This window comes from Barbus barbus, assembly GCF_936440315.1.
Source record: "Barbus barbus genome assembly, chromosome: 19".
Classification (NCBI taxonomy): domain Eukaryota; kingdom Metazoa; phylum Chordata; class Actinopteri; order Cypriniformes; family Cyprinidae; genus Barbus; species Barbus barbus.
The window spans coordinates 556556-572858 of record NC_136747.1 but is presented as its reverse complement, the minus strand read 5'-3'; the positions used below and the strand labels follow the sequence as shown (position 1 = coordinate 572858).

Sequence of the window (16303 nt, the reverse complement as noted above, 5' to 3'; positions counted from 1 at the left end):
AAAGCATATTTTCTCAGTGGCTATGTTTACATGCATCCAAATAATCTGTTAGTATTGACAGCTCAATTGAACTGAAAAGACTGCATGTAAAAATCTTAATCGATCAGATTGAGCTTGATCAAAAGGAAATTTTGATTGGATTGAAAGGGGTGGTATATTCCTTTTCTAATACGATTGAGAGTGCATGTAAACACTTAATTGGACTGAAAACCATATCTGTAAGGACTGGGCCTGGCCAAAACAACAAACAAAAAAGTTTCTAATTGCTAAGAGGGAAACTAAACGTCATATACATGTAAAAGAAAATAAATAAACAACGTAGGCTTCCCTCTACTCCCTAACTAACAAAAAACAAGGATACATATTTAGTATTTAAAAAGAAAATGGCACCCTCACCCTACAGCTTCCAATAAAACTAAAATAATTAACATGATAGACAGATACAAGACATTCAAATACCTAACAACAGTCAAACAAAATATTCTTATACTTGAATGAGAACGCTACAACACTCTTTAATCACCAGCGCATATGGATCCACAATGTGTGCACACCTACTGTAATTCATTGAGACAATATGCAGGTTTTTAGACTCAACAGCTTTATATAAGTCTGGTGCAGGGGAGAAGTGAACCTCTCTGAAGCAGTCTTCTTTCATCCCTCTTATAAGTTTTGTCCCAATTCATAGACAGCATTCTTTGAAGGACTTAGACTGTCAAGGCCACGCCTTTTGAAGGCTGTGAAGGTCAGACCGAGGCTTGTTAAATGTTATGGTCTAGCTGATGGGAGGATTGTGCTTGTCGCTGACAACTGTGACAGCTTTTGTTGACGATCGGCAGTAATGTTTGTTCTGGACTTTTTTTTAAAGTTATATTCAACTGTTTGAAAACAAAACAGGATATTTTCTAAATATTTTCACCTTGGTCCATTTATGTACATAGTAAAAAGGTATAAACTATTTATTAAATTGCTTCTTAGTAAGAATCAGTGGTTCTCAATGCCAGTCCTTGGGACTTAACACACCTGATTCAGATCATCAGCTTGTTAGGAGAGAGCTCCATTAAATGAACAGATCAGATGCTGCTAATTATGCTACTAAATATTCTTTCACATGCTATCAGAAATTTCCAATTTCCCACTTATGAAGTTGTGATTACGAGCTTGTAGTATTCACATGATTTGTTGTCGGAAATAGTCAAATGTAGCATCTCATTGGTTGACAATTCATCTCGCTAGATAGTCAGCTTGCTGAAAATTCTGGAATTTCATTCAAATACATGCTTATTTCAGTGTTTAAAAAACATTCAATATGCTTCAAATGTTCGTTCATGTATAGCCTATAAATACACTACTTTAGCGACAAGATAACGTGAAGTAGTTGTTGTAAGAATTGCATTGACAGAAGCAATGGTTGTCACCGCCACCATGCTTAAAGTTTATGGCCCACCCAACACAAAAACTCTGTATCAAAATTATTTCCGAATTTCCCAGTGTTAAATATAACTTGAGAAGCATTCACATCTAATTTCCGATTAGGAAACTCGTATTTACGATAATTCCGATAGCATGTTAAGGCAGCATTAACTGCAATGCATGCAATGTGAGAGAGAGGAAAAGCACATGGCAAAAACACACCCACAAAGGGTAAAATACACACCCCAAACCATACATGCATATTATACATCCTCAGGATGTAACAACATGATCACATGATTATCAGCTACATTATATCATACAGAGATACTTTATTAGTAATCTTTAAAATATAGTAGTCAACATTTGAAGTGGATCAAAATTCTTCATCAACACTTCAAATGTTGACTACTGTATATATGGGCTACTGAGAGAGTGAAGAGTGTGTCATTGTTCTCTACAGGTTGAGCAAGTGTGATGTCAGCGATGAAGGTTGTGCTACTCTGGCTTCAGCTCTGAGATCAAACCCCTCACACCTGAGAGAACTGGATCTGTCTGACAATAATCTAGGAAACTCAGGAGTGAAGCTGTTCTCTGCTGTACTGGAGAATCCTCTATGTAAACTGGAGAATTTGAGGTAAGATCATCTCGATATTCACATGATCTGGTGCGAATTAAAAGTGTTACAGTGTATTTATTTTTAATTAATTATTTTTCTTTATTGTTTTTATATTTTATAAAACATTAAAGAAAATCCTGGCATCCTGAGACATTTAGATGTAATGAAATTACATATTTCAAAATGTTTAATTTGATTTCATACATGTGGAATCATGGTTTGGGAAAAATCTATCTAGTAAAACGTGTACAAGTTATGCAAAGACAACTAATGCAAGTAATACAATATGCCTTACTCATCAGAAATGATCTCCTCTGACTCAAGCCACGTGTCACATCGCGTTCTTCTTCTGAAGTAAATTCTGGCTTCTTCTTCTAAGCGCGTCTTCTTCCAGAAACGAAAAGTAGCCAAGATGAATTTGATGAATCTTCATGCTTTGTTTACGGAGGTGATGATTATCTTATGAATAGTGTGCACTGCTCATGGAAGAAAGATGACGGAGCCCGAGAGAGCAGAGAGTGCACCCTGTTTGTTTTAATTTTACAAAAGTATATAATTTTGGTGTTACTATGACTATACACAAATCAAGGGTCAACTGCAAAGTTGACCCTTTGCAGTTTCAAATAATACCTTACTTTTATCTGTACAATCAAAAATGACTGAGTATTTTAAGTTCCCTTTCACAGTTATCAAGACAAAAATGTGACAAACCGCACCAGTACAGTCTTCGACCCCAGAGGGTTAATTCCCATTTATATTGATCTGATTCATCTTTTCTCAGTGTCTGTTCCCATCTATAACTCATGATTAGATGAATATCAGCTACTTTATATCATACAGAGATGCTTTACTAAGCCCGATTCGGACGGTAATTGTTTCTCATATGAACATCTGTAAAAATTAATTTACATATCACCTCAGTGATAAAACTCATGGATTCGGATGGCGATTTATTCACAGTGGAGGAGCGAGTTCTGTGCTGCTCACATGGCCAGTCACATGATTGTCTGCTGTAAATAAAATGAATTTTATTTACAAATTTATTCTTATTGTGTAAAATGTATTTAAAAATACTTATGTAAAATATATTCTTATTATTCCAAGCATAGCCTATTCTATAATATACACTGAACAAAATTATAAATGCAACACTTTTGTTTTTGCCCCCATTTTTCATGAGCTGAACTCAAAGACATTCTCTATGTACACAAAAGGCCTATTTATCTCAAATATTGTTCACAAATCTGTCTAGATTTGTGTTAGTGAGCACTTCTCCTTTTCCAAGATAATCCATCCACCTCACAGGTGTGGCATATCAAGATGCTGATTAGGCAGCGTGATTATTGCACAGGTGTGCTTTAGGCTGGCCACAATAAAAGGCCATTCTAAAATGTGCAGTTTTATCACACAGCAAATTCCACAGATGTCGCAAGTTTTGATCATCGTAACTAACTTGAATGGGCAAATGTTAGCCCTACAATAATATGTTAGCAGCATTTATGTACATGATTGTGTTTTTGAGAAAGCAACGTTTATGCGTGGTTAGTGAAAAACTACAATTTTGAAGTCACTGAAGTAAGACCATAAAACACATACAGAACAATTGTTCACAAGAACTTTGAGAACTGGATGTGGTTTTTTGGCTACAAATGCATGTAAGAGAGAATGTGAGAACCTTAAAAAAAATGGGGTTTTAAAATGATTTGTTTTATTTACAACACAGTATAATCAAAGCATACATAATGAAGGTCAAAAGACACATTATTGTGCACACTGATCTAACCACAGAGATGTGAACAGACTTTGAGTGATTCCTGCAACAGATTCTGTTCAACAAGTGAAACAAGTAAATCATACCTGATATATACAGGATTCAAGAAGAAAAAAAATTATCAATAGTCAATGATCTTGTTTTACCATAGAATATCAGTGTAATAGAACTTCTGATGTTGGTGCAGCTGTCTCAGAGGAAAACAGTTTGAAGAGACTGAAAGTCAGCAGGATTCATCATCTGTGGTGCAGGTATCTGATTCAATAAAATACAAACAACCAAAAAAAAAAGAAAAGAAAAAACATTTGTGAGCATGTTTCTATCAGGAGCATCTGTATTTATATATATATATAGGTTTTGTAGCCATAGACTCAAACATGCTTTGTATTATCGTAAAAAAAAAAGAAAAAAAAAATATTTTTGAGAAACTAATAATTATCGTTTAGCACGTTATTAAAATCTATTTTTGAACAGAGTAGGATATTAATAATAAATATGTTCTAAACATACTTAGACTCGTAGCATTCATCAGGTTTCAGTGTACACTCATTTTACTTCTATTGTTTTATAAAGAGCATGAAAACATCATAGCGCCGTGAGAAATTTAAATACAATGAATTGCCCATCATATTCAAAATGTTTTACTGGATTTCAAACATTTTAGTCAGGAATTATAGTTTGGGAAAAACCCAACTATGATTTTGTAGTCATATAGCCATCCTGAACATCATGTATGATTTTATAGTATAGAAGATAGGATTCTGCAGTCATAGACTCACACATGCTTTGTACTATAAAAGGATGTACTTTGGATGTATCTATGTGAACAGATTACTACTAATAAACATGGTCTAAACATTCTTAGATGCGTAGCATTCATCGTGTTGTAGTTTGGGAACAACCCAACTAGTAATGTGTTCAAATTTATGTCACAATAACACGTTAACTAATGCAAAAAAAGAAACATTGCTTACTCATCAGATCGATCTTCTCTACTAGATGAAATATTGTTCTTCTTTTGAGGGAAATCCAGCGCGTCTTCTGTTTCTCTCTATTGTTCCCCTTCCAGAAACGAACAGTAGAGAGTTCTCAGTCTTTGTTTATGTTGGGCGTCTCCACACGCACGCGGCTCACGTGGTTATTTACTTGTGAATGGCGCGTGCCGCGAGGGGGCGGGATTGCATTAGAGATAATGAGTTAGAAGGGAAAGACTGATCCTCGTGTTGGTTTCATACGGATTACTTCATCACAGCATATTTGTTTTCGATATGACTCATTTAAAAGTAGACACTTCAAGCTTTCTATAGATATAAATCCCATGTCTGTGTGTTCAGAATTCGCAGAGTTACAGTTCTAAAAGTAGTTTGCGGAGACGGATAAGGCAGAGAGCGCACCCTGTTTGTTTTCCTTATTCTTCAAAAGCACAAAGTTTAGTTGTTATTATGAGTGTATACAAATAAAAGTAGACCCCATACAGATTCGAATGATGTATTGCTCTTATCTGAACGATCAAAAAAATGGCAGAGTAATTCAAGCTCATTTCTACCTTATCAGGAAAATCTGCCACAAAACGCGTATACGCGTTTGTCGACCCCAGGGGGTTAAATTACCACATGACCTTGGTGTTTGTCAAAAAACAGTAGGTAATTCAGCCAGGGATTTTTATGGGGGTGGTGAGAGAAAAACACCGACATCCTGGATACGGATGGCAAATAAATTGACTACCCCCTGTAAATGGTGAAAATCACTTGCGTCCCCATGAGAAACAATTACCGTCCGAATAGGGGTTTAGTAATCTTTATAGCACTTAGGCTACAGAGAGACTAAATAGTGTGTCCTTGTTCTCTACAGGTTGAGTAATTGTGGTGTCAGAGATGGAGGTTGTACTGCTCTGGCTTCAGCTCTGAGATCAAACCCCTCACACCTGAGAAAACTGGATCTGTCTGGGAATAAACTTAGAGATTCAGGAGTGAAGCTGCTCTCTGCTGTACTAGAGAATCCTCACTGTAAACTTGAGAATTTGAGGTAAGATCATCTCTCTGATAGTCACATGATCTCAGCTCAGAGAGACATATTTTTCAATAGTTTATAGGGAGACCAAATCAGAGTCCTTGGGGTTGTATTTAACCCTGTGGGGTCTGAGGGTGTATTTGGGCCCTGGGAAAGTTTTGGCATGCCCTGATATTTGCGCTTTTTTTCAGTTCATATTAATTGTTAAAATCTGATTATACTGTATTCAGCAAGAACTGTGTAACAATAATATGTGAGCAGCATATATGTACAAGTTTGTATTTCTGAGAATATAACGTTTATGCGTGGTTAGTGAAATAATACAATTTCAAAAAGTCACCAAGATAAGGCCATAAAACTCATACAGAACATTTGTTCACCAGACCTTTGAGAACTGGATGTGGTAGACTAATTATTTGGCTATAAAATGATGTGAAAAGCAATCTGCCCACTCAATCACAGAAAACAACGTATTGATTTATCTTTTGTGAGACATGTTTTGTGTTAGAAAGGCTGTATGCGAGGGAGTGAAAATGGCCATGAATATTTAGTGATTCACACCTGAGAGACAAAGGGCATAATGGCCATCAGTGATTAATGTGACTATGAGGCAGGTAAGAAAGAGTGTGAATAGATAAAAATAATGGGGTTTTTGATTATTTGCATTATATTTACAACACGGTATAATCAACATATACATAATGAAGGTCAAAGACACATTAACCATACTATGTTTCCTGCTTCTTTCAATGAATTCAAGAAAAAAAAAAACATCATCAGTAGTCATGGAGCTTATATTACCTTATGCATGTAGAAGTTCAGCCCAGTGTAGTTGAAAATCTGATGTTGGTACAGCACTCCCAGACAGTGAGCAATTTGATATCAGATGCAACTATATTATTACATTAGTAATCACTAATATTGCCCAGTCATGACAAAAAACATAATTTTGTATTCATAGATGCACACATGCTTTGTATGTATTATCATACAGTACAAAAATTACATATTATATCTGAGAAACTGAATTATTATTGTTAAATGTCTACATTTGAGCAGATATTTGCAAACAGAGTATTTCACAGTAAACACTGGTCTAAACATTCTTAAATTGTTCCATTCATCATGTTACAGTGCAAACACTGCTTGTCTGTCTTGCCTGTCTTACTTCATATAAACTTACTTTTATATTGTATTATTTTATAGTATATAAAGTATAAAAACATCCTTACGTCGTACAACATTTAGGTGCAGTGAAAGGTTGCCTATCATATTTCATATATCAATGTTACACTCAATTTCAAACATTTTAGTCTTGAATTATAGTTTGGGAAAAGACCAACTAGTAAAATGTTGAGACGTTCATGTCACTATAACACTAATGTAAGTAAGGATTAATTACTTACTCGTCAGAAATGATCTCCTCCGCACATTGCATCATATTCTTCTTCTAAGGTAAGCACAAGGCTTATTTCTCACAGCACGTCTTCTTCCAAAACCTAGATGAATTTGATGATCTTCACACTTTGTTTACGGAGATGATCTGGGCGTTTACAGGTTTGTGCATCTCACGTTGATGATTATTGTATGAATAGTGCGCCCTGCTAACTCTACCCTTACTGCAATTAATATCATTCACCCTCTTCCTCTTCTGCCAGCCTCCTCTTCCAATCTTGAGGTAATTAGTTTATTATTTTTATTGTCATTATTTGTGTCATTATTTTTTCTACTATTGTTATATCTATTATATTTTCTAGGTATACTTTATTTATGCATTCTTTCATTTATTTGTTAAATAATTGTTATTGTTGTTGTTATTATTATTATTTACTGTTCTTACTATTGTTATATCTATTATACTTTCATAGAAACTCTTAGGTTGATATGCTTTCACCCCCACACCTGCTGTATACGGGGACTCTCCATTAGGGCTGTAGTATTCAAGTCTGGTCTCGGACTCGAGTCTGGACTCCAGACGCTTTTCTATCGTCTCGGACTTGTCTTGGACTCGTTGGTATGTGGATTCGGACTTGTCTCGGACTTGGTCATTGGACTCGCCAAATGTTCTAGTTGGTCTCAACTGAGTCCAGCTATATATGCTTTTTTTCTCTTTCAAAGCAAAACCATTAATCTGGCTCGCTTGTTCGGAGAATGGGTAATGTAATTGGTTTAATTTACAATCCATCTAGAATGGGCATTGCCATTGGTCGCCTGGTAAATGCACAGCTGCGTCATATGCCTGGCTCCAAGTGTGCGCGCTGCGCGGAGGCATAATTCATTTTTATTTTGGCCACAGACACAATCAGAATCAGAATCAGAATCAGAATGAGCTTTATTGGCCAAGTATGTTTACACATACAAGGAATTTGTTATAGTGACAGAAGCTCCACAGTGCAACAGAAAGACAGTAACAGGACAGGACACAGGTAATGAAACAAAATAACAGGAAATAGCCAATAACCAATGTACAAAGCAGCAAAAAAAATTAAAAATAAAAAAAATACACAATATATAATATATAATATAGGCGACTATGTATGTACAGGTCAAGTATGTGCAAATTAGAAATGAGAAAATAAAAATAAAATAAGTGAGTGTGGTGAATGGATAATGTATTAGTTGTGTGTTCCACGTTTATTTATTGAGTGTTCATGAGATGTATTGACTGAGGGAAGAAACTGTTCCTGTGTCTGGTCGTTCTGGTGCTCAGAACTCTGTAGCGTCGACCAGATGGTAACAGTTCAAAGAGGTTGTGTGCTGGATGTGAGGGGTCCAGAGTGATTTTACCAGCCTTTTTGCTCACTCTGGATAAGTACAGTTCTTGGAGAGTGGGGAGGGTTGTACCAATGATTCGCTCAGCAGTCCGGACTACCCTCCGTAGTCTTCTGAGGTCAGATTTGGTAGCTGAGCTGAACCAGACAGTTATTGAGGTGCAGAGGATGGATTCAATGATGGCAGAGTAGAACTGTTTCAGTAAGTCCTGTGGCAGGTTGTACTTCCTCAGCTGGCGAAGAAAGTACATCTGCTGGGCCTTCCTGACAATGGAGTCAATGTGAATATCCCACTTCAGGTCCTGAGAGATGGTGGTGCCCAGGAATCTGAATGACTCCACTGCAGTCACAGTGCTGTTCGTGGTGGTGAGTGGGGGGAGAGCAGGAGGGTTTCTCCTGAAGTCCACGATCATCTCCACAGTTTTGGGCGTGTTAAGCTCCAGGTTGTTGAGACTGCACCAGACAGCCAGCTCCTTAACCTCCTGTCTGTAAGCAGACTCGTCACCGTCCTGGATGAGGCCGATCAGTGTGGTGTCGTCTGCGAACTTCAGGAGCTTGACAGAGGGGTCTTTAGATGTGCAGTCGTTGGTGTAGAGGGAGAAGAGCAGTGGGGAGAGTACGCAGCCCTGAGGAGCTCCAGTGCTGATGGTTCGAGTGCTGGATGTGAATTTACCAAGCTTTACTAACTGCTGTCTGTCTGTCAGGAAGCTGTTGATCCACTGGCAGACGGAGGTGGGGACGGAGAGCTGAGTTAGTTTATTTTGAAGGGTTTCCGGGATAATGGTGTTAAAAGCAGAGCTGAAGTCCACAAACAGGATCCTCACATAAGTCCCTGGTCTGTCCAGATGCTGCAGGATGAAGTGCAGTCCCATGTTGACTGCATCATTCACAGACATGTTTGCTCTGTAGGCAAACTGCAGGGGGTCCAGTAAGGGTCCAGTGATGTCCTTCAGATGAGCCAGAACCAGTCTTTCGCATGATTTCATGGCTACAGACGTTAGGGCCACAGGTCTGTAGTCATTAAGTCCAGTAATTTTGTGTTTCTTTGGGACGGGGATGATGGTGGAGCGTTTGAAGCATGAGGGGACTTCACACAGCTCCAGTGATCTATTGAAGATCTGTGTGAAGATGGGGGCCAGCTGCTCAGCACAGATTTTTAGGCAGGCTGGTGACACACCATCTGGACCAGGTGCTTTCCTTCTTTTGTTCTTCCTGAAGACCTGGCACACATCATCTTCGCTGATTTGAATTGTAGGTGTGGGGGAGAGAGGGGTTGCTGGAGGTGTGAATGGTTGTGTGGAGGGTTGTTCTGGGCGGGTGTGGGGTGATCGTTCAAAACGACAAAAGAACTCGTTTAAGTCGTCTGCCAGGTGTTGATTCTCCAGAGTGCTGGGGGGTGGTGTTTTGTAACTGGTGATGTCCTTCAATCCTAACCACACTGAAGCCGGAGCACTGGAAGAGAATTTGTTCCTGAGCTTGTCAGAATAATTCCTCTTTGCCACTCTGATTTCCTTTTCCAGTGTGTATTTGGCCTGTTTGTACAATACTTTATCCCCCTTTCTGTGAGCATCTTCTTTGGCCTGACGGAGCTGTCTGAGTTTGGCAGTGAACCATGGTTTGTCATTGTTGTAGAATAGATGAGTCCTGGTAGGAATGCACATGTCCTCACAGAAACTGATATAAGATGTTACAGTCTCTGTGAGCTCGTCCAGGTCATTTGCCGCAGCTTCAAAAACAGTCCAATCAGTCAGGTCGAAACAGGCTTGTAAATCCCGCTCTGTTTCGTTAGTCCATCTTTTAACAGATCTTAATACAGGCTTCGCAGACTTAAGTTTCTGCCTGTAGGATGGAATAAGATGAACCAAACAGTGATCAGAGAGTCCTAAAGCTGCTCGTGGAACCGAGTGATATGCGTCCTTTATTGTTGTGTAACAGTGATCCAATATATTACTGTCTCTGGTGGGACATGTGATGTGCTGTCTGTATTTTGGCAGTTCACGGGAGAGATTTGCTTTATTAAAGTCCCCGAGAATGATTAAAACAGAGTCCGGGTGTTGTTGTTCACTCTCTGTGATCAGATCAGTGAGTTTCTGTAGAGCTGTGCTCACGTGCGCTTGCGGTGGAATGTAAACACTCACGAGAATGAACGAGCAGAACTCCCGCGGCGAATAGAACGGCTTGCAGTTAATGAAGAGCGTTTCTAGATCTGAACAGCACATCTTCTTTAACACAGTTACATCTGTACACCACCTCTCATTGATGTAAAAGCATGTCCCGCCGCCACGCGATTTCCCCGTTGATTCTGTGTCCCGATCTGCTCTGATCAGCTGGTAATTAGGCAGATGAATCGTGCTGTCCGGTATGTCGCCATTCAACCAGGTTTCCGTGAAACATAGAGCAGCAGAGTTAGAAAAGTCCTTGTTTGTCCGGGAGAGCAGAAGGAGTTCGTCCGTTTTGTTGGGTAGAGAGAGGAGATTCGCCAGATGGATGCTAGGTAACGCCGTTCTAAATCCGCGCTGACGAAGTTTCACGAGCGCGCCGGCTCTCTTTCCCCGTCTGCGCCTCCTGTAGTGTTTGACCAGAGCTACGGCTCCGCCAACTACAATGTCCAGCAAAACGTCCGAAAAATCAAAAACCGGTAGAAGATTTTGTGGTGTGTTCTGCCGAATGTTCAGCAGACCATCCCTGGTAAAGCTGATCTTATTTGAAAAACAAAAAACAGGAAAAACAAACAAAAACAATACAAACACCGAGGAGCAACGCACAATAGCTGCCATCAGCGGCGCCAATGTCGGTGAGTTGCATAATGCAGTTTGGTTTTACAAAGTTCGTTGGAGTTTTCCCTCTCTTCCAACTCACTTTTCTTCGCTTTTTTAAATAGCTAAGTGCCTGTGCGCATTTTACTTTCACTTTCAATAGCGCAATTCCGTGTCAATTGCTTATCCAGGACTTTTATTAACAAAACAAATAAAAATATACCATTACCATGCTATAAGCCTAATATAAAATAAAAAACTTACAAAATGTTTAAATGTAAACCCTGAAAATCAGCAAACGCTATGGAACCTAATTAATAAGAAACTGTCACGACCGTCAAAAGATCAGGAAGCAGTAGCGAGGGAAACGAGTGCTTTATTAAAAGCCAGACAGAAATACAGGTGGAAACACAGGATGATGGTGAGTGACGCAGGAACCTTGATGGACACATAGATGACCGAAGTGATTAGAGAGTCCGTGAGAGCTGAGTGATCCGGAACAGCGAACGCCAACAGGAACGGGAAACAGGTGACCACACGGGAAGACATGAACAACGATCTGGCAACGGATAGAAGAACTGGTGAGTATACAGGTCCTTCTAAAAAAATTAGCATATTGTGATAAAGTTCATTATTTTCTGTAATGTACTGATAAACATTAGACTTTCATATATTTTAGATTCATTACACACAACTGAAGTAGTTCAAGCCTTTTATTGTTTTAATATTCATGATTTTGGTATACAGCTCATGAAAACCCAAAATTCCTATCTCAAAAAATTAGCATATCATGCAAAGGTTCTCTAAACGAGCTATTAACCTAATCATCTGAATCAACTAATTAACTCTAAACACCTGCAAAAGATTCCTGAGGCTTTTAAAAACTCCCAGCCTGGTTCATTACTCAAAACCGCAATCATGGGTAAGACTGCCGACCTGACTGCTGTCTAGAAGGCCATCATTGACACCCTCAAGCAAGAGGGTAAGACACAGAAAGTTCCCAGAGTGCTGTATCAAGGCACCTCAGTGGGAAGTCTGTGGGAAGGAAAAAGTGTGGCAGAAAACGCAGCACAACGAGAAGAGGTGACCGGACCCGGAGGAAGATTGTGGAGTAGAAACATCCAGAGCCACCGTGTACAGGCGTGTGCAGGAAATGGGCTACAGGTGCCGCATTCCCCAGGTCAAGCCGCTTTTGAACCAGAAACAGCGGCAGAAGCGCCTGACCTGGGCTACAGAGAAGCAGCACTGGACTGTTGCTCAGTGGTTCAAAGTACTTTTTTCGGATGAAAGCAAATTTTGCATGTCATTCGGAAATCAAGGTGCCAGAGTCTAGAGGAAGACTGGGGAGAGGGAAATGCCAAAATGCCTGAAGTCCAGTGTCAAGTACCCACAGTCAGTGATGGTCTGGGGTGCCATGTCAGCTGCTGGTGTTGGTCCACTGTGTTTTATCAAGGGCAGGGTCAATGCAGCTAGCTATCAGGAGATTTTGGAGCACTTCATGCTTCCATCTGCTGAAAAGTTTTATGGAGATGAAGATTTCATTTTTCAGCACGACCTGGCACCTGCTCACAGTGCCAAAACCACTGGTAAATGTTTTACTGACCATGGTATTACTGTGCTCAATTGGCCTGCCAACTCTCCTAACCTGAACCCAATAGAGAATCTGTGGGATATTGTGAAGAGAAAGTTGAGAGACGCAAGACCCAACACTCTGGATGAGCTTAAGGCCGCTATCGAAGCATCCTGGGCCTCCATAACACCTCAGCAGTGCCACAGGCTGATTGCCTCCATGCCACGCCGCATTGAAGCAGTCATTTCTGCAAAAGGATTCCCGACCAAGTATTGAGTGCATAACTGAACATAATTATTTGAAGGTTGACTTTTTTTGTATTAAAAACACTTTTCTTTTATTGGTCGGATGAAATATGCTAATTTTTTGAGATAGGAATTTTGGGTTTTCATGAGCTATATGCCAAAATCATCAATATTAAAACAATAAAAGGCTTGAACTGCTTCAGTTGTGTGTAATGAATCTAAAATATATGAAAGTCTAATGTTTATCAGTACATTACAGAAAATAATGAACTTTATCACAATATGCTAATTTTTCGAGAAGGACCTGTATGTAGCTGAGATGATGAGCTGCAGCAGGTGCTGCAAACGAGACACAGCCGAGACAAATCAGCGGTGATGGGCAGGTCACGCCCACACGCACCTACACACAAACATGACAACACTGACACGAGACGAGGAGAAAGCAATGGATTAATGGACAGTACCCCTCCCCCTAGGAGCGCCTCCTAGCGCTCCCAGGTTCGCTTACCTGTCGATTGTAATCATCGATGAGAGAGTGATCCAGTATGTCTCTCGCAGGCACCCAACTTCTCTCCTCCGGACCGTAACCATCCCAGTCCACCAAGTACTGAAATCCGCGTCCCCTCCGTCTAGAGTCCAGAATACGGTTGACCGAAAATGTGGGTTCCCCGTCTACGAGTCGCGGCGGGGGGGGAACCGGGGCTGGCGGATTAATGGGGGAGTGAAACACGGGTTTAATTTTGGATACGTGAAAGACGGAATGAATCCTCCTGTACACCGGAGGGAGGTTGAGGCGGACTGCCACCGGACTAATGATCTTGGTGACAGTGAACGGGCCAATGAATTTGGGAGCAAGTTTATTAGAAACGGAGCAGAGAGGAATGTTCTTGGTAGAAAGCCACACTTTTTGACCAACGACGTAAACGGGAGGCTTAGACTGGTGGCGATCGGCTTTAGCCTTGGTGCACGCCCTCACTTGGAGTAGAGTCTCACGGGCTCCAAGTGCGGTGACACCTCTGGACAAAGGCGTGAGCGGAGGGGACCGCGACTTCGGATTCCGTACTGGGAAAAATGGGTGGCTGGTAACCTAAACTACATTCAAACGGAGATAGGCCCGTGGACGACACTGGTAATGCATTGTGGGCGTACTCCACCATTGACAGTTGTTGGCTCCAGGAGGAAGGATTCATGGAGACCAAACATCGCAACACCCTTTCCAAATCTTGGTTGGCTCTCTCGGTTTGGCCATTGCTCTGCGGATGAAACCCTGAGGACAGACTGACAGTCGCTCCCAGCAACTTACAGAATTCTTGCCAAAATTTGGACACAAACTGGGGTCCCCTGTCGGAAACCACGTCTATCGGGAGGCCATGTAAGCGAAAGACGTGGTTTACGACGGTCAACGCTGTCTCCTTGGCTGAGGGTAATTTGGCCAAGGGAATGAAATGGGCCGCCTTCGAGAACCGGTCCACCACGGTCAAAACGACCGTGTTGCCCTGGGAGGGCGGGAGGGCGGTAATAAAATCTAGCGCAATATGGGACCAGGGTCTCGAAGGGACAGGCAGCGGTTGAAGTAGCCCATCTGGGGGTCGATTGGAAGTCTTACCAGTGGCACAAACCGAGCAAAACAAAACTGCAAATGTCGCGAGCCATAAGTGGCCACCAGAATCGTTGCTTGACCAAAAAATTGGTCCCGAGCCACGTTGGAACAATGTCCCCACTGAATAACGCTGGACCGTAATCCCTCCGGCACGAATAACCGATTCGGTGGGCACCCGGACGGAGGCGTTACCCCTTCTAAGGCCGTTCTGACCTTCGATTCGATCTCCCATGTGAGTGTGGAGACAAAAAGGTTCTCGGGTAAAATGCACTCGGGAGTGGACGGGCGTTCGGAACGATCAAAAATACGCGATAAAGAGTCGGGTTTGATGTTCTTAGAACCCGGGCGGTACGAGAGGGAAAAATCAAAACGACCGAAAAAAAGTGCCCACCGAGCCTGCCTGGAGTTCAATCTTTTGGCAGTTCTGATATATTCCAGATTCTTGTGGTCGGTCCAGACGATAAAAGGTACCCCTGACTCTTCTAACCAGTGACGCCATTCCTCCAACGCTAACTTGACTGCCAACAACTCCCTGTTACCAATGTCGTAATTATGTTCGGCAGGTGATAAGCGATGGGAAAAAAACGCGCAGGGATGCATCTTGTCGTCTGCGGAAGAACGCTGGAAAAGCACTGCGCCTACCCCCACCTCCGATGCGTCGACCTCCACCACAAACTGACGTGAGGAATCAGGGGCTATGAGGATAGGGGCTGAAACAAAGCGGCCCTTCAGTTTGGTAAACACAGCCTCGGCTGTGTTAGACCACCTGAACGTAGTTCTGGGGGAGGTCAAGGCAGTCAGAGGCGCGGCTAGTTGGCTGAAATTGCGAATAAAACGCCGGTAGAAATTGGCAAACCCCAGAAACCTCTGTAGGGCCTTACGGGAATCTGGACTTGGCCAATCCACCACAGCCTTAACCTTTTCAGGATCCATGCGCACTCCCTCAGACGAGACAATGTACCCTAGAAAAGGAACGGACTGTGCATGAAAAGCGCATTTCTCCGCCTTGACAAAAAGCCCATTCTCTAGCAACCTCTGAAGCACTCGCCGGACGTGCTGCACATGTTCCTGGAGAGAAGAAGAAAAAATCAATATGTCATCCAGGTAGACATATATGAATTGATCGACCATATCTCGCAGCACGTCATTGACGAGTGCTTGGAAGACCGCCGGGGAGTTGGAAAGCCCGAAGGGCATGACCAAATATTCAAAGTGCCCCCTGGGGGTGTTAAAGGCAGTCTTCCACTCATCCCCCTTCCTTATGCGAACCAAATGATAGGCATTACGTAAATCCAGTTTTGTGAAAATAGACGCTCCCTGCAACCTCTCGAAGGCTGAAGACATCAACGGCAAAGGATAAGTATTCTTTACCGTGATGTTATTCAACCCCCGGTAGTCAATACAAGGACGCAGAGACCCGTCCTTCTTCCCCACAAAAAAGAATCCCGCCCCCGCTGGAGAAGAGGAAGGGCGGATGAACTTGGATGCTAGAGAATCAGAAATATATTTCTCCATAGACTCCCTCTCTGGTACAGAAAGCGAATATAA

At 41.5% G+C, this 16303-nt stretch overlaps 1 protein-coding gene across 1 annotated transcript in view; it reads left to right on the top strand.

Moving 5' to 3' along the window:
- LOC306885295 (NLR family CARD domain-containing protein 3-like) overlaps nucleotides 1-16303 on the top strand; it is a gene marked incomplete at both ends in the record, with an annotated part of 80297 nt that overhangs the window by 23629 nt on the left and 40365 nt on the right. Inside the window, 2 exons of the mRNA XM_079441729.1 lie at nucleotides 1877-2050; nucleotides 5655-5828. Coding sequence (XP_079297855.1) covers nucleotides 1877-2050; nucleotides 5655-5828 — 348 coding nt within the window. The remainder of the gene's footprint in view (nucleotides 1-1876; nucleotides 2051-5654; nucleotides 5829-16303) is intronic.